Genomic DNA, 20640 nt, shown 5'->3' with positions numbered 1-20640 from the left:
CCACCATCTATATTGCTGGGGCCACTACTTCTAGACTAGCACAATAGTATGATTTATTATAGATTTACAGTGGACTTGTAAATTAAGTATCAAACTTAGTTGTGGACCACCCCTTGACGCCGTGGGCGCACGAACCATACTTAAGGTGGCAATATTAATTTATACAAGGCGCCACGAGAGCACGAAAAGTCATATACGATCGTCAAGCGATATGAAGAGATATGATGAGCATGAGAGAGGAAGAACCCTGTTTCACCGGAGCCTCGCCGAAATCGTGGATTAGTGTGTGGGCAGCTTTGACGTTGAACGTTCAACGAACGTGTTCAGTGCAAGTATCGTCTAATTCGTGTCAACTCACGTATGGGATAAGTACATATAAGTACATTAGCTCGTGCAACAGAACGAGGCCCCAAATTTGAAGATATATATATATATATATAGGCACGTAGTGGACCGATTCCTCTCGTTCCACCATTGTGATAACTCACGTAAGTGATTAGCGAATTCATCTTTTATCCCGTGAGGAGACGAACAGAGAACCATCCATGCATAAAAAATTTATTACACCGACGAGAAATAATCCACTTCCATCGTCGCCGCAATCGGCCGCTGTGGTGAAGCGTGTCATTTAGTCCATCTCAACGGTAATGCAACTACTAACCATGGCAACCTCAGCGGGTCGAGTGAGATGTAGCACACCATCGTCGAGTTGTTCGAATACAGTCTTTCGGTGTGCCGGATATTTATTGTCTTGTGAGTCCGACGCACTAATGCGCAGCTCCGAGCGGGAAACGCCGTGGGGTTTATGAAATTCGGAGGAATCGATAATGTCCGCATTGGCCTGTAGGTAGTATCGGGCGTTCAGGAGTGCGATGTACGAGTTCACATATGCTAGAAATGGCACTGATTAGAAAAATTCTGAGAGAATGCTTCAGACGTACATGTCGCCTCCAAATTTTTGACACCAAGGTAGATGAAATTTCTCGGCATCGCTGCAAACTGTAGGAGACCATCAAAGACGAGATGGGCATCACAAACAACGGGAACCTCACTGTTATGATAGTCATCAATGAAAATATACTGCATGGAATATAAATCAAGGTATGGAGTAGGGCAGAAGATGAATACCTCGTCAGACAGCCAGTACTAATTGTGTAACCCATGAGCTTTGTCACAAAGAAATCGGTGCTAATACTCCACGTTAGTAAATCAGATCCCGGCAGGGGAATGATACTCCTTACTTAGAGTACCCAGTACGAGAGGTAGCGAGGAGATAGCACAACGATGATGCAATCAGGATATCGAGAAAAGTAGTTGTGCCCAACGTTGAGTATATCGCCCAGTCGATTCTAATTAAATCGGCGAATACGTGGCACTGGTATCTACCCGCTGTTAGCCTTTTGTAAATGCGGTACACTGTTTCACTTACAATTCCCAAATAAGACCTGTCATAGGCATAAATTGGGATGATAGTACAAAACGTTATCAAGCTCTCACTGATGGCAACACCTGAAGAGTGTTTTAAGATCGAGCAAGGAGCGTTTGCAAGTAACTCACCTGAACCTAGGACGACGAGTATGCTCTAATAGTGGATAGACATAATGAAAACATATTACATAGATATGAATTGCACACTCACCACGATTATAGGGAGAGCTCTTGATCGGCCCTTGCTGACTATGTTCATCGTATTAGTTGTGGCAAATGCATCAACAGGGGGACATATACCTATCCATATGCGATGAACATATAGACTACAAGACAAGGAAGCATTAAGTGTAGGTCCCATATACAATGTACACACTGAACTCACAGATTTACCGACCAAGCGATGAAAATCTGTGAAGTGAGTTTCTGTGGCGGATCAAAGCTCTTGGGTATGGCCACTTACTTCAACCGGGACCTGAAGCTGCGCGAATCCATCAATATGGCAGTAGTAGAGGCTCCTTGGAACTCACTTTAGCACTCCATATAATTTCTTGGAGGGCAGGAATGTTCGCGTAGTTGGTCACCAAATGATCATAGATGCCATAGACGATCAAGGCACAATGCAGAGCATCAATTATCCTATATTTCAGGGCACAGTGCGTGATCTCGGCATGCTCGATAATCATAACTCGACGTGATACCTACCAAAGCCAAACAACCTGCAATGGCTTTAAGAAAAGAACTGAGAATAAGAATGCACAGACGTACGGCCAGCTTATAGAATGTCATCCCTGTGCCCCTGTGTGTCTGAAAGTAGATGAAAACTTGAATGTTTGTGGCGCCCCAGAGACTATTCCGTGAAATGTTACGACGACAGGAAACCCTCAACTTTGTCTTCGTGGACACTAGAGAGAAATTGGTTGACTAACACTGTTGCGAGGATAACGCTGATAAAAAGTGCCCCATATGTGTTTCCGAGGTCAAGTGGTGGGATGGTGTCCTGCGTTGAAGAAGACATTGTTGACTGAGCCAGAAACGCAGTATGTCCCACAAGAGAAGCTGTAGAGCTATAGTACTCATGTAAGGCATTTTGTAGATCATGGCTCTTAGTGCGCGTTTCAGATGCGTGTGGCCCTGACAGGGTCACAGGGAAGAATGGATGAACTTGAAACGCGCGTGTAGGCTGTGGTCATCTTGGGAAGTACCACTTATGGTTGAGTTTCACTACATCACTTGCAGAACTACTGCCAGCTGTGGTCTGCCTAGTCTTCCAAACAGACTTATTAAATAGCAAAGCGAAGGAAGTGTAGGAGCTCGCATGACGAATTGTTTGATGGGCCGCGCTCCTGCGCTAGATCATAGTAAAGGTGAAATTTTGAAACGTTGCACGTGCACACTGCAGTGACTGCACATCGTGCCGTAAACCCAGCAATATTGGGGAAGGGGGTTCAAACTGCGGCCCGCCACAGCCCGCCACTGAGATCGCACACATCTCTTTGATCAACTATGTATATAAAAGAGCCAGAGCTCAGGCCTTTTGCGTGAGCACTACCGCTGCAGACGACAACATGGAGGTGTAGCGTGAGTGAAAGGTACGCAGTACTGGAGGTAAAAACTTGAAGGATCAGTAACTGTTACGTTACCTGAAGTTTCAACTTTTACTTGTTTTTCACATGTATATTATCCATCGGGGGTTGTAGCACTAGCTATACGCGGGGGACTTGCACCCGTTTATATAAAACCAGCGTAGATGTATATGTACATTTACATTTGCGTGTTATGAATAGAACAGGCGCATTCCGTCAGCATGGTGTCAGGCAACAGCCGACGCTGATTTCGTACAGGGGGAAGAATGTAGTATGAGGTGCGCAGCTGGGTGCTAGGTTCGAAATACTAGTGGCCGTTTTGATCATTTTTGTGGGCCGGCGATAGTTTCTCCCTCCAGTCTCGGAGTGCTGTATTAGGGTTAGTGGTGGCGTACACGAACTTTGACTCAAGCGACTTGTATCATATAGCTGTGATTCGTCACCATACGCTCAGTACATTGTACTGCACACCAGCAGGAAGGCGCCAAATCACGGAAATCACTGTTATTAATCTTGCAAGGAGAGTCGTCAGTCCTAGCCAAACGCCGTTACGACGTGAATGAGATCATCAAAATCATGTAGTGTACATCTCAACAAGAAGTTGAAGGTGGTGGTACAGCAAAGGTTAGACCAAGTCTTATCATCGCAAGAGAGAGCCGTTGAACGTGACCAGATGGACAAACAATTCACACTAGGGATCAACTAGGGATCTACGAAAGACTCCTTCTCCACTGTCACAAAAACCGACCGGCGTGACTGGAGCGTGTCGTCAGTTCCTCATCTACCACTGATTGATACTAATACAACTACTGACCATGACAGCCTGTAAGGGTCGAGTGGGAGGCACCACTTCAATTTGGGGATGAGCAAACATGCTCCTCCGGAATGTGGGGAATTTCTCATGCGACACATCTTGCAGCCCAGTGCTAGTGTCAATGGAGGCACCCCGGAGCTCACGGAGCTCGAAAGAATTGGCGGTGTCTGTATCAGACTGCATGTAGTACCTTGCGTTCAGAAGTGCGATGTACGAGTTGACATAGACTTGAAACGGATCCACTAGTCAGTACAATCCCTCGGAGAATGAATGGTTTCATACGTTTAGCCTCCACAAATTGAAAGCCGAGAAAGATCAAGTTGTTTGGCATCACTGCACACTGCAGGTAACGCTCAGAGCTGAGATGCACAGTACAACAATTTGAATCTCACTGCAATAATAGATGTCAATGAACATAAGCTGCGCGAGGAATAAGTCACGGGACGGGATGAGCTGGCAGGATCGTTACCTCGTCAGGCAGCCACTATCAATGGTGTAATGAATGAGTTTTGTGATCAAGCAATCCGTGCTAAATAATCTGGTATTGTATCAGATCCAGAGACTCGACGGACTGCTCCTTACTTAGAGAACCCAGTACGGGAGGTAGCCAGGAGATAGCATAGCGAGACTGTAATGAGTATATCGAGGGAAGCAGCCGCCCCCAAAGCCATGAATGCGGGCCACCTGGTTAAAAACAAACTTATCGGCGGATTGGGACGATATCTATTCCCTATCAGCACTTTATTGTGTTAAGGAGAACTTTGTTTACTCACACTTCCCAAATCAGGGCTGATTGGATTAAGATGATGGGCTAACGACAATGGTAGCATTAAACGCTCACTGATGGCAACGCCTGAAAGGTTTTTCAATAATTGAGCAGAGAATATTTGTGTTGACAGACTGAGCTCACCTGAACTTAAGAAGACGAATATGCCCTAATCGACAAAATGAAATGACAAGGCTAGAATGTGAATGACGATGGGAAACACACCGGTATTATTAGGAAGGCTCTTGAACGGTCCCTTCCAACTAGATTCGCCGCATCGGTCATGGCAAATGTATTGATACGAAAAACACACCTATCCATATGCGATGATAATATAGCCTATGAACCAAGAATACATTAGCAGATTGTTGCATATGCAGTATACATCAAACCCACAAATGTATCACCCAGATGATGATGACCTGCAGGTACGTGTCAGGGACGAACCGCAGAGCTTATGCAGGAAATACAACTTACGTTGAATATTACTTGAAGCTGCACGAGTCCCATTAACACAATGGTAGAAGTCACAAGGAAGCCCAAAGTAAGAACTCACTCGAAAACTCCATACAACTTCTGTGAGCCCCTTCAAGTTCGCGAAGTTGATCACCAGATAATAATAGACGCAATGGACGATCAATGTCAGGTGCACAGCATCAAGTATCCTAAACCATCTTGATGTGCCCGCCACAATGCAACAAAAAGGGTGCCTACCAAAGCAAAAGGACCTGATGTAGCGTCAACAACAGAACTGAAGAGAAGACAGCACAGACGTACGACGAGCCTATAAATTTTTGCCCATTTGCCGGCATGCGTCCGAAAGTAGATAAAAGATTGAATGTTGGTTATGCCAAAGAGACTGTTCCATGAGGTATGGTACGACGGCAGGAAGTGGTCAGCTTGATCTCCATAGCGAGCAAATAGGTTTTACTAACAATGCTGCAACGATAGCCCCGACAAAAAATGCTCCGTAAGTGCTCCCGAGGTCAACGTCGACTAGTGGTGAGAGGGCCCGCGTTGAGGAGGACATTCATAAATATCGTCGGCTGAATTAAATCCACCAGCATATGTAAGTACTCTATATTCCAAACGCATGAGGCGAGTAGCACTTTGCCATCTGTAATGTGATGAGCTATTATGGCTTTTGGTGCTGGCAGTGGGATATATTTCACGATGTGACTCAGAGCCTGAGTTGGCATCAGAACGCATATATGTCATAGGTGCATGAAAAATGAAATGGACTAACTCATCAGGAATTCTATTTCATCCGAGAAGATCGCCAGCGTACACTCCCATAAACATTGCAGAGCCAGAACTTTCGGACCTTAGCCGTCTGAATCGCGATACGCACCTTCGAATAATAGGTCGGGTGACTGGTATCGAGGTGACTCTCATACAGCAGCGTTATGCAATTATGAATGTAATCTTAGCAGCTGTACCTTATTTCTTGCGTCATTCGCATGTTGTGCCAAACCTCGCTGAAGTTATGGAGCAATGTCGGCAGTTGTGAAGGCCACCTTTCGTCAGCAAGAAACCTTGTTTGACACTTGCAAAGACCTTCGTCTAGAGAACAAGCATTATGGATGCCTCAGTAGTGCGATCCAATAAAAACCGTAGTCACGTCCAGATGACCTCCAGACCGTTGAAAGCCAATGAATACATCTGCAACACGACTTGTTTACATAAATGTAGAATTCGAGTACCTGAATCTGTGTCAGGGCTACATGATCAGACTCATGGATCGTTGGAAAACATACCCAGTCGCGACCAATTCAGTGTAATACCAACCTGGTGAGACGGTCCCATAGAATGATATCTGTCAAAAAAAGTCCTGCCTAACATAACCTGACCACAAGCCAAACAAGCCGAGAACTCTACACCAACTTGAAGTACGCTGGGTTGCCAGTGAAAAAAATGGCTTGTCCTCAGTGAACCTGATGAATGATGACAGTCAAATCCAGAGCAATGTACCATATCCTGCGTTGAGCAATGAGCATCATGCACCGACAAATTCCGGGTGCTGCGGTTCCCTAAATACGATGTTCAACGCGAGCAAATTAGTAAGTCTGATCGCTCACATGCATCTTGTCCTTTGCCGTAGGCGCGGTTCTGCCAGTGGTAATCATGTGTATGGTGCAAAAGAGAGCATGCAACTCTAAAAGTCAACTGTCGCTACATAGTTCACTGTCTTCATTTGTTGCCTAGGGAAGAGTTGGCAGCAGCTGACTATGATCGACGACTGGTCCACATGTAGGTTGGTTTCAATAAATACCGCGTGAGTGATCCACGTGTCATATATGCATGCGGGATTTTCCGGTCCTCAGTGACGGCCAAGTCAAGCGTTGACTGTCCTCAATGGTATTGGGGATATATCGATTCAAGTCTGGTACGCGGCTATTTTACCGCTCCTCCTCAAATTTGTTCCAGAAGACTCCATATGTATCATATGGCAGGATTTCCCGTGGGTATTTTGATTAGTTAAAGTTGTGAACTGATTGATATCGCAGTTGACGTCGACGACACAATATTGTCCCAGCAACGTTTTCGGCCTTCCCAATGAATTTCGCATAAATTTAGCCCATCGTCGAAAGGACTTAGGGGGATTTACCGACGAAAGGACTTACTTAGGTGGACCTACCAGCTCGCTCTAGTATAATTCAAAATGTTCCCAGATCTCAAGCTTGATGTCGTTATGCCGAGGAAACATCCGAGACCGTGCTCTTTACGTGATCCACCGTCCAGGTCTTTCGATCCAAGCTTCGTCGAAGTCGTTGCCAGCCTGGGCCTGATCAGTTAGGCTAATGTCCAATTTCCGGTTATCATCATCACGTGTCTGGCATTTAAGTCGACCGACCGTCACTGGTCGCTTCTGCCCTCGGTTTTCTCGCTCACGTCCATGATCCATGCAACAGCAGGAAAGACCCCCACCGTCAAAGCTCTCCTTCAAGGGCTTCCTATCATTTCCGGTCTGTCAAACTTCTACCTGAGTATAGGACCAACTCACACTTCTCTAGCATCGGATCTGCAATCCACCCCCATCTATTGGCAAAGTGCGCTCGTGTGGTGTGACACCATTCCTCGACGTTCGTCTTGACGATGTACTCGAGCGCAAACACCTTCCGCCTCTCGGCCTCAAGGATTTCGAAGAATATCTTCTCTATGTCGAGCAATCCCCAGAAAATCTATATTTTTTGCTATGGCTGAAGGAGTATACCACGCGTTACCACATCTGGTCCCAGCATACCAAACCCGTAATTGCCCCAGCCACTCTTGAGACTGCACCGGTCTTTCGCGCTCCACCATCGTCGGACGCGTCACTTGCTCTTTTTTATGCAAAAGCAAAGCAGACCTTCTTCACCCCTGGTGCCGAGTACGAACTTGATGTCCCTTCAGATATTCTCGCCCCATTCCATTGTTCACATCAGAACTCGCCAGTTCTCACCAAAGTTCGTGGGCCTATAGCCATTTCGAACTCACCAAACGCCCACCCAGATCCTGCAGTATTTATAGAAGTGGCATTGGAGGCGCGTGCTATGCTTAAAGAGTCCCTTTCACGTTTTGTTCGCGCAGCTTCTACCAATGTTGGCTCACGCAGAGCAGCTTGCGGTATTGCAGCTGGGATACTATGTTTGTGCATTGCTGGAATTTTACCTCTTGCACTAACGTCTGGTGACTGGCTCGGTGCCCCTCATGGACGGTGGTGGAGATTATCAGCTTTCCCCGGCATATGGCTTGGTCTCATGTTGTTATTCTCTAGTTTCAACGGTGTGAGTGAATTCGCTCCCTCCGAGTAATCATGCACGAAGTAACTCCTTGTTTCTAGGTTTGTCTCATGGTGTATGTTTTTGGCGACCTGAGACAACTTCGAAAATTCGAGCTGGCCAGGCCAGCTATTTCAAGGCCGCTACCTGCTCCTGCGGTCACGTCGATATCTGCGCCACTCCCACACCCACCACCTCCTAGCCAGAGGCCTAGCATCGTAATATCAAAACATCACGATAGGCAGTATGATCTAGAATACTTCTCGTCCGCGTCCTTCCGGTCCGCACCATATACACTGTCTGTCGAAGAACGCTCGTTTTCACGAGCCTCGGACTCATGCTCTGATGCCGGACTGTCCGGATCTTCAGAAGACGAAGACTTGTCTTCTTCATTTGAATCGCCGGAGATTGAAATTTCTCCCGCCTACTTCGATGATGTCCCTGCGCCAGAGGGTCCAGCCACAGCCACAGGCTTGCATCGATCTCATTACCGTTCCGCGCAATCATCCATCACTTTCCCGCCCATCGTACATACTCGTCAACGCACGAATCCTGTTGCGTTTCCCTCACCCCTCGAACGCGCTTCTGGCGGGAATTTCCGAAATAGCTTTTCCGTCAAGCCGTATATCCGCGAGGATTCTGGTTCCTTCGGTCCCAGCGCGGCGTTCATTCGGCACGAGGTAGACCTCGATGCGGAAGATGAGCTAACAGAGCGCGTCCAGACGAGACGAGACGAGAAAGAGGCCTTTGATTTTGATCTTCTTCCAAAGTCCGTCAAAGGAAACGCGATTATTGCAGATACCATCCGCCTCACAAACAACGCTTCCCCACCCCCTGTCGCTATCGCAGATCAAATTCCAACACTATCTCTCCCAACTGAAATCACCACTCCTTGTCCTTCAAACAATCCCCTCGGTTCCGCTATCGCACGGCAGCAGTATAAATGCAAGCGCACATATGCGCCCCCGTTATCACTCGTCTCACAAACTTCTTCAGCTCATTCGCCTAATTCGAACCCGTCATCTCCGACGCCAAGCTCTCCTCTTGTTTCTTTCATGATTCCCTCGTTCACCGCGGGTGTTCCCGCTTTCAAGGCACCGATGACGCGCGTGCGGTCACCTGTGGTAATCCGAGCGCAATGGGAAGTCGTCATCCGCTCTGCCGCCCTCGGGCTGATCGTTGCTGCAACATTTGTCGCTATCTTTGTCGGTGTCATTCCATGACTGTTTGTGCGCTGTACAGTTATAATTATCAGAATACCGCTTCTGGTGATTCGTTTCCTGCCGCGTGCAATTGCTTTACTTTGCAGCTTCTTATCTTCTGGATCATATTCCCCGAATTCAAACGTACTCGTCACTCACTCATTCATTCGTTCATTTTCTCCAAAGTTACCGCATTTTCTGACCCCCGTTTTATCATTCTTTCTGTCCTAGACTGTATGGCCGGCTGCTGGTGAATCCTCACTCAAAATAACTGTATGCATTCTAGATATCATTTGTTGTACTTCGATACATGTTCTTGACCTACGTGTACAAGCTTCCACTTGTGATAAAGGGGTGGTACTTGCACCAAATTTAAATAGGCGAACGTGACAACTAGACTATAAAGGGCTTTCAGCGGCCTCCGGGTCCCGGGATCTACTGATACTGACGCTATCTGCAGATGCATCTGGTTCCTCCTGAGGCTATAGTATCTGTATCTTAGAACGTAGCAATGTGCGTATAATACTACACCGACGGCAAGTCGAACAACATTGATGGACGCTCCTCAAAGCTGCTAGCTGCTCTCACACATAGTGGATATCCGAATTCTTCAGATCGTAAGTTGCACCGATATGATACAAGCACAATCTTTCAAGTTGGCGGGGCGCTGCCGCACAATGTACCAGATGGAAAGCAGATGTGTAGTCAAAACCCACATGGAAGAGAGATATTTCCACTCTTGTCTGATTCTGATTGTCCTACCGGGATCGAAATCACGCATAATGGGCTCCGCACGATTCTTCGCCTGCCAGGAAACGGGTGATTCAAAACTTCCGAGTCTCCACACTGTATCAACGAACCAGCAACAAGGATTGCACCAGTGCTACTGGTATGCAGATACAGTGTGAGTTCTCCCTCATCAAATGATACACGGGAGCATCATGAATACCAGCAGCCTCAGGACACCTCAGGCTCGGCCGCCGAAGATAAAGAAAGTCGATGGAACAGCATCGCATCCGTGACCGTCTCCAGCTGCCATCTTCCATGAGAACAGTATCCCGTGGATAGGAAAGGGGATGCGTCATGGATTAGAGCCGCACAGTCCAAAGAATGATTGTTCCGCTGATCAAGATGTGATAGGAAGTGATATATAACAACCATGATCTGAAACAAAGCGGGAGTGTGTTGTATCTTGCGTGACAATCGCGAGTCGCGATATCGAGGGTCAAGTACCATGTAGGCTGTGGAATAGCTGAGTGAGAGGCTCTGACATGAACGAACGAAGGAGCATGGCGAGGAAATCGTTAATGTCAATGGAGTGTGCCCGGTCCTGCTTTTAAGGTCACGGTAAGTTGATAAGGGTTTGAACACGTGTTGGGGAAAATCTGGCAGCGATTGCTGACATATACATGCATATGGTGATTGAAAAGTCAGTCGAGGCCATTGAGAGTAATGTACCAAAAAGCAAAATCCTTTCTGGGTGAGCAGCCAACGGAGGATTGAATGTCTCGCCACCATCCTTGGCCATTCTGAACATCGACTGCCATCGATGATGCAGAGTTGTCTCAGAAGTATCCCGAATTCGATACTGAATCGATAAGCACCAGTAAGGGGAGTTTATCATATATGGATATAGATAAACGTTTTGGGGACCACCCTTGATCAAGGTCGCACACCTCTATCAACCCTCTATCTCGCATCAGATCTCACGTACTGGTGCTATTTGCGTGGTCGCTCGCCTATCAGCTTGTCATACCCTCTGTAATACAGCGGACTGTTGACTTTCGCACGAAGCGAAGTGACTTCGTTCTGAGGTAGTGAATAAAGGTATTTGCGTATTGACACTCACACGACTTGCCTGGGAAACGAAAATTCCATCCCGGGTATTAATATTATTGGCATACTGCACAACATGTATACATCCTGAGATGTTGACGGCATCGAGTTCGAACATGGGCCGGAAGAGGTATGCGGAGTAGAGAGGAAGTGCGGCACCCGGTCGAATGTTTGTCACAAATAACGTAGTCCGTACGGATAGGAAGATGTTCATGGCACCGGTTGCAGACCTGAGCGTTTCGTCTACACAGCACGATAGCTGTGAAGCTGTGAAGCTGTGAAGCGAACCAAAAATAATGCATGGGACGGTCCATAAAAGACGGCTTGAACGAACGGGCGTCCAACTTCGTCAACTCCCAACCAGACACCCACTGACCGCTGGTGATCGAGCACTGGGCTCGTCTGAACGGTGCTTCCGTGAGTGATACCATAGGCTCTTCTGCAGGTTGAAGCTGACACTTGCTTAATACAAGCGGCTTCGGACACCTACCAAGATCTCTTGCTCATTCCCGAATAACGGCACAGCAACTCCTGCATATACAGTCCCAAAACTGTCTTGCAGGTGAGGTCTGGGTTACTGTAAGTAGACTGTCTCGTGAGCAATGACTTGTGTGTTCTGACAAGCGTTGCAGTAAAAGAAGTTAAGCCCCTGCACTCACCAGCGATCGTTGCCATTTCCGGATAACCTGGTCTAATTCAAAGATCGCAGCGGGTTTCTCTCGCATGAATAGCCCACGATCTGCATTACTTGAAACCCCCAGCGCCGACCATGTCGTCCTCCATCAGCGAGACGCCAGCGATCACGCCACGCTGGACGATGCGAGGCCATACCGCCTTGGTAACAGGTGTTGTATACCTGCCTGGCGAGCGACGGATAATCACATGTTCGTTGGACGGCCCACTCCGACTATGGGACCTAGAGAGCGGCGCACAGATAGGCGAGGACTGGCGAGACAAGAATCACGGAGGAATGTGGTCCGTGGCATTGTCTCCAGACGCCAAGACAGTTGCAACCGGAAGCGGCGACGGGATGGTGAGGTTATGGGATGTCGATACGAGGAAGGACATCGCCAAATGGATGGGACACACCAATGTTGTGTATGCGTTGTGCTGGAGTGCAGATGGCAAGCGAGTAGCGAGTGGATCATGGAACGGGACGGCAAGAGTCTGGGATGTCGACAGCGGTGAAACTATATTGACAATCATAACCGGGCACTATGAGGGCCCGTATTGGACAAAATTCCAGAGTTTTGCTTTGAGCATCTCAAACTTGATTTCGCCTTTGATCTTACCGAATAAGGAAGGTGTGTCCTTGACTTTGACTTTGACTTCTGCTTCTGCTTCGATGTAACGATAACTCTAATCTATATGTGATTAATACAGCTTATGTTGAATTACAGCCAATTCCCCTCGTCACTGTTTCCTACGCTTGCTCACTGTGTGGCACACGACGACGACGACACCAAGCACACTACGAAGCACAATGCAAGACTACCTCAGGGTATCACTAAATTCCCTTCAAGACTATCGAGCTGGTGCAAGCAATGCCTCTGTTCTTCACCTAACTGTGCGTGGTCCCCAATTTGTGTGCGGAGGGCTACCGTAACACGGCGACCAAGCTCAGCATATGCAGCTCGTATCGTCTGTAATGGAGCAGGTACAAGCTGCTGATCAGGCTGATTGTTCATGACTGTGAAGGAGACGTCACAACATGAATGCACCACGACACTATGGTTTTAAAGTGCCCCACCCTTATCAGTCTCTTTCTGTGATGGAAACACGATAGACTTTTGGGTGAATCATAATCATATTAGGCAGTCTAAGATCCAGTCAACAAATAGCAGCTACTAGTACTAATCTGACCATCCGTCAGACTTTATGCCAGTGGAGGCAGTCTTGCCTTGTGCACGCCATTCATGTGTGGGCAGGAACATGGGTTATCAACAGCGGCGCGTTCTGGGGGTGAGCATAGAGTGTCGTTGGGTGGGGTGGAAGGGAAACCGACAGCCGCAAGCACCTGCTCAACTTCAAATGGTGGGCGGCCCACATACTCCGGCGCAGCCCTGGCCACTCATAATCCACAGACCAATTCTGTTGCGTCATAAAAAAAATCAGAAGAGGACGAAATATGTTAGCATTTGATCACTCGCCAACTGAGGAGTAGGACAAGGACACGCCACGCCGTCCAAGCGGCATTGGCAATAAGAACACCACGGGCGTGATCCGTTAATATACCATCTGATGCACGGAAGTAAGTTTCATCACTATTGAAGCCAGCTTCGAGCATAGCAACATAATTAGGAGAAGAGGATGTAAATGCGAGTTGCAAAGCTAGTGAGAGACCCGCTCGAGGTAGCAGAAGGGCAACAGCCGACAAGGCAATGAGCGCTGACGTGAGGATAATGGAGTACCATCGAGGCTGCTTGACGGCACAGTTCTGAAACCATCCCGAGGGCGAGGACGTCTGTGAGATCGAGATGAAGAGCGATCTCTTGCCAAAGCTCGAGAGAGTTCTCCTTGTCCATCATTGACCCGGGCCAACGGCAAACCTCCATGGCACAAAGAGTGCAGGGTCGATGCGATGACCAAGACGGGCAAGAGCAATAATACCCGGCGTAGAACGAGAGTCTGAAGAGAAGGCCCGTAAAAATTGGAGAGCCACCATATGACTGAAAGTTGTCGTGTCTCTATCTTTCACAACTTTCACGAGTGCACAATGGTAAATGGAGAATGCGACTCCAAAGTAATCACCAGGAATGTCTTTGTGCTCCAGGATTGTAGTGATCAGGCGCGAGATGGAGGCTGCAGGCATTGCTCGTCATCTAGATGTGACGCGATGTAAACGACAGTGTCTTCGCAGACCCATGTGAACTCCTTTCTACTCAGCGAACGGTGAACGATCCCGGATGAGAATAGCTGAGGAACAAATGCAAAGTTGGCCATGGAACATGCGCCCAAGCATTCTTCGTCCGTGATAAGATTGTGATTGGATAAGAGCTCGAAGTCGTAGAGCACAAAAACCATGGTAATCCAAGCCAACCGGCAAGCTATGTACGCTGCAGCACCGAGTGCCCAATTCTAGCCCGAACCTGGCACGCCTGGTGCGCAAGGATCGGAAAACCTGGTGATCCTGCAGAATAATAAAATCAGACAGCGCTTAATAATTCTTAAAGAGATAGAAACATACTGCAAGATTATAGATACAGCATTGAAGTCGTAGAATGTTTGTTCAAGAATGTGGTAGAAGGCCATGAGCGGATTAGCGCTAGCCTGGGCAGAACGCCTCGGGTGAGGGGGGCTCGAACACTCCTACAGAGGATGCCGGTGCAGGCGGCCTCTTTGAGAGCCAGGAGGGATAACCTTCTAATGTTCTCGGATGAGCAGAAGAATGGGAGCTGCGTAGAGACCAGAGTAGATGAAAGTGGGTTCGAGGGCCTCGGTAGCACCCGCCCTGGCAAGAGCGACTACAGCATCAGCTGCACCGATTTTTTGTCGGCAAGATCCTCGCCCTACTCAATCATCCTATCCCGCTGCTCCTCAACTCTCCTCTGTGCCTCCCATGCCCAGCCCTACCTCTCCTTGCGCTTCCGATTCTCCTCATCCATATTCTGTGTAAAGCTAGCGTTGTCTTCCGAGGTATACCGCGCCTGGAAGTCATCTAGACTTGAGTCGATATCATACCGCGGGCGTGTCGTCACTGGCTCCCCGCGTGGCGTGCGTAGCGGTGTCTCGGATGGACCAGCACCATAGGGCGTGGCGGATGGCGTCTGCCACGGTCGTCCTCGGTAGGTGACGGGGGTATTGTCAACTTCTTGCAATCTGCGCACGGAAGCGCTCGTGACGTTTATCGGAAGCGGGAAGCCCGGGTGGATACAAGTCCTGTGCGTCAAAGTCTGGTGAGTCAAGCTCAACACATCAAAATCAAAAATCAAAACATCACCATAGTAACGCGGAAGCTCAAGTCAAGTTTCGCAAAGTCAAAAGCGAAAAAACAATTTGTCCAGTATGGTCCCTTATAGGGCACGAGTGGGTGAACGCGGTGATGTACTCGCCCGATAACGAAAACATTGCGACAGGTGGAGACAAAGAGAATGCAGTCAAAATCTGGGATAGCGAGACGGGCAAGTTGATCACCACACTCAAACACGATGGGGTAGTGTACAGCTTGGCGTGGACGTCGGACGGGAAGAAGCTTATCTCCGGGTCATATCACCTGATTAGGATATTCGACACAGCCACTTGGCAGCAGATTGCCTTTCTTGAGGGACACGAATCCACTGTTGACGACATCTGCTTGTCTCCGAACAACCGCTTCCTTGCAAGTGTATCATCACTTGAACAAACAGCGCGTCTATGGAATCTCGACACGAATCTCCCGATCGGACCACCCCTCCAGCATGAAGATCGTTTGTGGTCCGCAGCACTTTCCGCTGATGGAAAAGTGCTAGTCACTGGTTGCGAAAATGGAAATGTGTACACATGGGACATTCACGCCATCCTCAAAGAAGCTGGCCTTGAAGACCTGCTACCCGCTGGTAGCAATATTGTGAGTGTCAATGCCTCACCCACTCTTTCTCTCACCTGACACCGCTGCTAGGCACCCGGGCCAAAAGACAGACTCGAACAGAAGACATCTCAAGGCAATTCAGGAATAGAGCGAACCCCCCGCCCTTCCCTCAGTGACAAGTCGTTTTTGGAAGTACGTGCAGTGTTTGTGAACCTGCTGAGTGGTTATAACATTAACGTTGCAGGCTGATGCCACGCGATGCCACGACGAGTTCGGGGGTCATGCCGATGAACTCCCACCTAGATTTTTGATGGCATGGAATCCGAGGTTCGTCATGTGCATTTCTATTACATCCTTTTTGTCCTCATATCTGTGCTCTCAGTCCTCCCATATGGGTGATGCCCATCCTCATTCCTCGGCAAGTGCACTCCTTGCTCGCCTATCCTCTCTCCTCCACCGTTTTCGACACGACAATGCTGAAGCAACCGAACGTCCGCAACCATCAGCGCTTTCGGGGTTACATCCACAGGTGCTCCTCGCTCGCCTTTCATCGCTCCTTCACCGTTCACCACCTGAAAATGATGCAGCCAATGAAACTCAGCAACCGTCCACGCCTTCACGGTTGAATCCACATGCACTCCTCGCTCGACTGTCCTCACTTCTTCCCCATTCTCGACCCAATACCGAAGCAGACACCGAACTTCATCCCACAACACATTCGGGTTCACGTCCAGATGCACTCATCAGTCGTCTGTCCTCACTCTTCCGCTCTCAACCCCACACCAACCAAGAAATAGAACTCCCGCAACGCCCATGGCGTCCTCATGTTGTCCAAGTGGCTCCAATGCGGGACAGGGAGGTATGTCTTCCTCCAGTGTGTCGATTTCTGATGTCTGATGATCTCCATGCAGGTATTGTTTGTTGCTCCGCGGTCGCCACCAGATCGTCCACACGCTCAGCCTAATGGTACTGCCACACCAGGTGCAAGACCTGCGTATCCACTTGCCCTCCGATTGTTGGCCCATCTCGTGCTTTTTCTCTGCTGTGCGTCTCCTCAATACCCCGATGGAAATGCACAGCCAACACAGCAGCAGCAAGATCAATCACAAGCTCCGATCCAAACCCAGGTGTCATCACTGCAGACTCAGCCAGCCGCCCCCTCGACGTCCACGATACCTACTGCTCTTGACAATCGCACTACTACTCCAGGTGCGGCAAGCGCGTAGCCACGGCGCCTTCCATTGCAGACCTGTTTTGTTGTTTTTCTCTGTTGTACATCTTCTCCACACGCAGATGGACACTCACACTACAGCACGCGGACACCTATCTCATATGTCTAGGCTTTTTATAATCACTATTGTCTCGTTGTGCACGCCAAACGTGTTTGCATGTTTAATTTCTGCAACATCCTCAACCTCGGGCTTGTTTCAACCCCAAGTCATGAAATCGCGATGTTAATCGCAAGCACTCGCACTGTCTGCCAGTCCTGGTACTGGACATGTCGTGCATCAGCCATCCCGTCCCCATCTATTCCTCTGGCACCTGATAAGAAGTCAGTATGTACGCCCTATGTTGAACCTGATCGTTCCATCACACAACTGCACATACGCATCCTCCCAATCGCATTTCCTGCAAGGCATGCATGCTGCCTGGATAATTTCGACACTATGGTGATCTCACGGCGATTTTCAAATAATCTCTCACATGCTGCCAGTGATTGAAAATATAGCATTCGTCACTGACAGGCACTGCCCATCATGTTGGAAAGAGTGCCAGAACACCATTTAGTTGAGTCAAGGGCGGATGATGTAGCTCCGCTACATGTACCGTCTTGATCCAGAGCACTCGCTCATCATCCCGTCGGATGCTTTGGACTGATTTCAGGAATCTGTGATGATCATTATCTTGAAGTTCAAGGAGTGAGCAAGCACGCAGTTCGGTCGAAATGGTCTGACGTGACAAGCAGACCAAAATCTCATCTGACAGTTGATTACGAAACAGATGCCCGGACTCACCACAAAACCGTCAAACTTTGTCGCCAGCATGAAGTCCGTTATGCATAAGAAAATGTACATAGCGCCGGTCGCGGGCCTGAGCGCTTCGTCTACACAGCAATAAAGCTGTGAGGCAAACACAAGGATGACGCATGGGGCGCACCTTAAAAGACAGATTGAACGAACGAGCGCCCAACTTCCCCTTCTCCCAACCAGGCATCCATTGATCACGGGTGATTGAGCACTGGGCTCGTGTGAACGGTGCTTCTTGTGAGTGACGCTCTAGGCTCTTCTGCAGGTCAAAGCTGACCATATTCTTGCCAGCGGCTTCGGATACCCACCAATATCTCTTGCACATTCTCAAATAACGGGGCAACTCGTGCATATACAGTCCCGAAGCTGTGTTCTAGGCAAGGACTAAATTTCCGTGAGTAGGCTGTCTCGTGGGCCATGCATTTTGTGCTTCTGACAAGCGTCGTGAGAGAAGATAGGCCTCTGGACCCACCAGCAATCATTGCCGTTGCCGGATAACCTGGTCTTATTGAAAATCGCAGCGGGCTTCTCTCGCATGGATAGTTCACCATCTGCAGTAGCGCCGACCATGTCTCCCTCCACCAGCAAGGCGCCAGCGATCACGCCACGCCAGACAATGCGAGGGCATACCGACTGGGTAACAGGTGTTGTCCATCTGCCCAGAGCACGACGGATAATCACATGTTCGTTGGACGACTCACTCCGACTATGGGACCTAGAGAGCGGTGCACAGATAGGCGAGGACTGGCGAGATGAGAATGACGTAGGAATGTGGTCCATGGCATTGTCTCCAAACGCCAAGACAGTTGCAAGTGGAAGTAGCGATGGAAAAGTGAAGTTATGGAACATCGAGACGAGGAAGGTCATCGCCAAATGGACGGGACACACCAATGTTGTGTGTGCATTGTGCTGGAGTGCAGATAGTAGGCGAGTAGCAAGCGGATCCTGGGATGGGACGGCAAGAGTATGCGATGTCAAGAGCGGCAATACTGTCCTGACAATCGAAACCGGACACAAGTGGGTGGTGCGGGCAGTGATGTACTCGCCCGATAATGAACACATCGCGACAGGCGGAGACAAAGAGAAAGCAGTCAAAATCTGGGATAGCAAGACGGGCAAGTTGATCACCACACTCAAACACGATTTGCCAGTGTACAGCTTGGCATGGACATCGGACGGAAAGAAGCTTATCACTGGTTCAATGTACCCGATTACGATATTCGACACAGCCACTTGGGAGCAGATTGCCGTTCTTGAGGGTCACACAGACAGTGTTGACGTCATCACCTTGTCTTCAAACAACCGCTTCCTTGCAAGTGCATCATGGGATCAAACAGCGCGTCTATGGAATCTCGACACGAATCTCCCGATCGGACCACCCCTCCAGCATGAAGATGATTTGCAGTCCGCTGCCCTTTCTGCTGATGGAAAAACGTTGGTCACTGGTTGCGAAAACGGAAATGTGTACACATGGGACATCCACGCCATCGTCAAAAAAGCTGGTCTTGAAGACCTCCTGCCTGTAAATCCCATGGTTCTTTGGTAACTACTATACTAATCTCCCACTTGCAGGCTCCAGCTCCAAAATCGTTGATGACCGTACGTAACGTGTTTTTTCAGCTTTTCAACCATTTTAATGGCATTCTAGCGCGATGCTACGCGACGTCCAGTTATTCCTGCCCGTCGAATACCGCCAGGCTTTTTCGATGGCGCCCAGGTGAGTTATATGTTTCTGTTGACCAGTTCTTGTTCTGATCCTTGTACTCTCAGTCCACTGCAGCACACGGTAGCCATCACCATTCCTCCACACATGGCCCCCGTCGCGCTGCCTCTTTTTCGAACCCACGTGCGCTCTTCAACGGCTTTTCGTCACTGTTCCGCCACTCTCACTCCAAGACCGATGAAGCAACCGAACTCCAGCAACGCCCAAGCTTCTCTCCCGGACCTCGTATCGTCGAAGTTGCTGCAGTACGGGACAAAAAGGTGCGTATTTCTTCGTGTGCGTTTCCCATCGTCAAGTTCAATGGTTTTTTTGTCAGCCGCTGTTTGTTGCTCGCCGGCCAGATCGTGACAAGGCAAAACGAAAACAACAGCAGCAAACCCAATCGCACGGCCAAACCCAGGCGTCATCATCAGCAACTCAGCCCGCCACTGCCTCGACATCCACGACACCTCCTGATCAAGGCACGAATGCTACCGCAGCAGGTGCAGCAGATGCAGCACCCGCGCAGCCACGACCCCTCCCATTGTGGGCTCGTTTCGTACTTTTCCTCTGTTGTGCATCTCCTCCACATGCCAATGGGCATTAATACTGCGACGTGTGGACAACAATTATATCATGCACTGCACGAGACACTGGTACGCATTCCATATTCTTAAACGAGATCGATTCTCAAATCCCTTCAGCAGCCCATCGAGATCCGAGTCGCCAGCCAAGTGCGAGGCGACGGATACTTAGACTAATAATGATCCACTTCCAATGACCCCCTTTGTTCATTTTTCGTGTATCACTGGAGCATTGGGCTTCATCAATTGTATATTCTTCGGGTTAGGGTCAGAATTCACTGAATATTGGAGGATCGAGAGGCGGCAACACGTGACTGTCATCCAGAAGACTATCGACTTTCATACGAAGCGAAGTGACTCGGACTTTGTCCTAATGCAGTGAAAAAATGTGTTTGGCACCCTGTCGAATGATTGTTACAACCTCATC

General features: G+C 48.8%; 7 protein-coding genes across 7 annotated transcripts; 4 read left to right on the top strand and 3 right to left on the bottom strand.

The window, feature by feature from the left end:
• Positions 1 to 337: 337 nt before the first annotated feature.
• On the bottom strand, positions 338 to 2278 carry DEU56DRAFT_788260 (uncharacterized protein). Its single transcript, XM_041352456.1, has 16 exons — positions 2197 to 2278; positions 2134 to 2147; positions 1959 to 2067; positions 1892 to 1909; positions 1814 to 1839; positions 1729 to 1754; positions 1640 to 1677; positions 1558 to 1582; positions 1498 to 1509; positions 1430 to 1445; positions 1242 to 1382; positions 1129 to 1188; positions 1053 to 1080; positions 942 to 999; positions 662 to 891; positions 338 to 609 (listed from the first exon to the last, which is right to left on the bottom strand). The coding sequence occupies exons 1-16, from the start codon at positions 2215 to 2217 to the stop codon at positions 562 to 564; spliced, it is 870 nt and encodes a 289-aa protein (XP_041211167.1). The 5' UTR covers positions 2218 to 2278; the 3' UTR covers positions 338 to 561.
• Positions 2279 to 3547: 1269 nt separating this feature from the next.
• Positions 3548 to 5978, bottom strand: DEU56DRAFT_788243 (uncharacterized protein). The gene is made up of 19 exons (XM_041352455.1): positions 5841 to 5978; positions 5704 to 5781; positions 5530 to 5640; positions 5372 to 5453; positions 5309 to 5322; positions 5151 to 5259; positions 5072 to 5089; positions 4991 to 5016; positions 4908 to 4933; positions 4820 to 4857; positions 4739 to 4763; positions 4670 to 4681; positions 4602 to 4617; positions 4411 to 4551; positions 4298 to 4357; positions 4221 to 4248; positions 4111 to 4168; positions 3829 to 4055; positions 3548 to 3770 (listed from the first exon to the last, which is right to left on the bottom strand). Exons 3-19 carry the CDS (start codon positions 5622 to 5624, stop codon positions 3717 to 3719), a joined length of 1029 nt encoding a protein of 342 aa, XP_041211166.1. The 5' UTR covers positions 5625 to 5640; positions 5704 to 5781; positions 5841 to 5978; the 3' UTR covers positions 3548 to 3716.
• Positions 5979 to 7497: 1519 nt separating this feature from the next.
• On the top strand, positions 7498 to 9578 carry DEU56DRAFT_753898 (uncharacterized protein; the record flags this gene model as incomplete). Its single annotated transcript, XM_041349746.1, has 3 exons — positions 7498 to 7560; positions 7609 to 8361; positions 8418 to 9578. 3 exons carry the CDS (start codon positions 7498 to 7500, stop codon positions 9576 to 9578), a joined length of 1977 nt encoding a protein of 658 aa, XP_041211165.1.
• A 2308-nt stretch (positions 9579 to 11886) lies between these two features.
• On the top strand, positions 11887 to 13177 carry DEU56DRAFT_183009 (WD40-repeat-containing domain protein). The gene is made up of 4 exons (XM_041344957.1): positions 11887 to 11972; positions 12026 to 12740; positions 12794 to 12960; positions 13013 to 13177. Exons 2-4 carry the CDS (start codon positions 12163 to 12165, stop codon positions 13081 to 13083), a joined length of 816 nt encoding a protein of 271 aa, XP_041211164.1. The 5' UTR covers positions 11887 to 11972; positions 12026 to 12162; the 3' UTR covers positions 13084 to 13177.
• DEU56DRAFT_788215 (uncharacterized protein) lies at positions 13147 to 14099 on the bottom strand. Its single transcript, XM_041352454.1, has 4 exons — positions 13954 to 14099; positions 13741 to 13909; positions 13525 to 13631; positions 13147 to 13484 (listed from the first exon to the last, which is right to left on the bottom strand). The coding sequence occupies exons 1-3, from the start codon at positions 14056 to 14058 to the stop codon at positions 13525 to 13527; spliced, it is 381 nt and encodes a 126-aa protein (XP_041211163.1). The 5' UTR covers positions 14059 to 14099; the 3' UTR covers positions 13147 to 13484.
• Positions 14100 to 15435: 1336 nt separating this feature from the next.
• On the top strand, positions 15436 to 17279 carry DEU56DRAFT_978866 (uncharacterized protein; the record flags this gene model as incomplete). Its single annotated transcript, XM_041359723.1, has 4 exons — positions 15436 to 15939; positions 15991 to 16092; positions 16145 to 16759; positions 16812 to 17279. The coding sequence occupies 4 exons, from the start codon at positions 15436 to 15438 to the stop codon at positions 17124 to 17126; spliced, it is 1536 nt and encodes a 511-aa protein (XP_041211162.1). The 3' UTR covers positions 17127 to 17279.
• Positions 17280 to 19546: 2267 nt separating this feature from the next.
• On the top strand, positions 19547 to 20620 carry DEU56DRAFT_182933 (uncharacterized protein). The gene is made up of 4 exons (XM_041344956.1): positions 19547 to 19644; positions 19698 to 19910; positions 19967 to 20285; positions 20334 to 20620. Exons 1-4 carry the CDS (start codon positions 19580 to 19582, stop codon positions 20388 to 20390), a joined length of 654 nt encoding a protein of 217 aa, XP_041211161.1. The 5' UTR covers positions 19547 to 19579; the 3' UTR covers positions 20391 to 20620.
• Positions 20621 to 20640: the final 20 nt, after the last annotated feature.

This window comes from Suillus clintonianus, assembly GCF_016758775.1.
Source record: "Suillus clintonianus strain FC179 chromosome Unknown DEU56scaffold_17, whole genome shotgun sequence".
Classification (NCBI taxonomy): Eukaryota; Fungi; Basidiomycota; class Agaricomycetes; order Boletales; family Suillaceae; genus Suillus; species Suillus clintonianus.
The sequence above is the reverse complement of the archived record's forward strand: the minus strand, read 5'-3'. Positions and strand labels throughout refer to the sequence as shown.

Excerpts from the sequence above, each read along its gene's own strand:
- DEU56DRAFT_788260 (XM_041352456.1), bottom strand. The coding sequence starts at position 2,217 with ATGACATTCTATAAGCTGGCC. Across the intron at positions 1,678-1,728 it reads TGTTCATCGCATATGGATAG|TCAGCAAGGGCCGATCAAGA; the intron begins GTATATGTCCCC and ends CGATGAACATAG. Across the intron at positions 1,583-1,639 it reads GAGCTCTCCCTATAATCGTG|AGCATACTCGTCGTCCTAGG; the intron begins GTGAGTGTGCAA and ends ATCCACTATTAG.
- DEU56DRAFT_788243 (XM_041352455.1), bottom strand. The coding sequence starts at position 5,624 with ATGTCCTCCTCAACGCGGGCCCTCTCACCACTAGTCGACGTTGACCTC. Across the intron at positions 5,454-5,529 it reads GGGGCTATCGTTGCAGCATT|TCTCTTTGGCATAACCAACA; the intron begins GTTAGTAAAACC and ends CTCATGGAACAG. Across the intron at positions 4,169-4,220 it reads CATTGACATCTATTATTGCA|TGTGCAGTGATGCCAAACAA; the intron begins GTGAGATTCAAA and ends CGTTACCTGCAG.
- DEU56DRAFT_183009 (XM_041344957.1), top strand. The coding sequence starts at position 12,163 with ATGTCGTCCTCCATCAGCGAGACGCCAGCGATCACGCCACGCTGGACG. Across the intron at positions 12,741-12,793 it reads ACTTCTGCTTCTGCTTCGAT|CCAATTCCCCTCGTCACTGT; the intron begins GTAACGATAACT and ends GTTGAATTACAG. Across the intron at positions 12,961-13,012 it reads CCTCTGTTCTTCACCTAACT|CTCAGCATATGCAGCTCGTA; the intron begins GTGCGTGGTCCC and ends ACGGCGACCAAG.
- DEU56DRAFT_788215 (XM_041352454.1), bottom strand. The coding sequence starts at position 14,058 with ATGGTGGCTCTCCAATTTTTACGGGCCTTCTCTTCAGACTCTCGTTCT. Across the intron at positions 13,910-13,953 it reads GCATCGACCCTGCACTCTTT|GAGAACTCTCTCGAGCTTTG; the intron begins GTGCCATGGAGG and ends ATGATGGACAAG. Across the intron at positions 13,632-13,740 it reads TTGCCCTTCTGCTACCTCGA|ATGGTATATTAACGGATCAC; the intron begins GCGGGTCTCTCA and ends TCCGTGCATCAG.
- DEU56DRAFT_182933 (XM_041344956.1), top strand. The coding sequence starts at position 19,580 with ATGCTACGCGACGTCCAGTTATTCCTGCCCGTCGAATACCGCCAGGCT. Across the intron at positions 19,645-19,697 it reads GCTTTTTCGATGGCGCCCAG|TCCACTGCAGCACACGGTAG; the intron begins GTGAGTTATATG and ends TTGTACTCTCAG. Across the intron at positions 19,911-19,966 it reads CTGCAGTACGGGACAAAAAG|CCGCTGTTTGTTGCTCGCCG; the intron begins GTGCGTATTTCT and ends TTTTTTTGTCAG.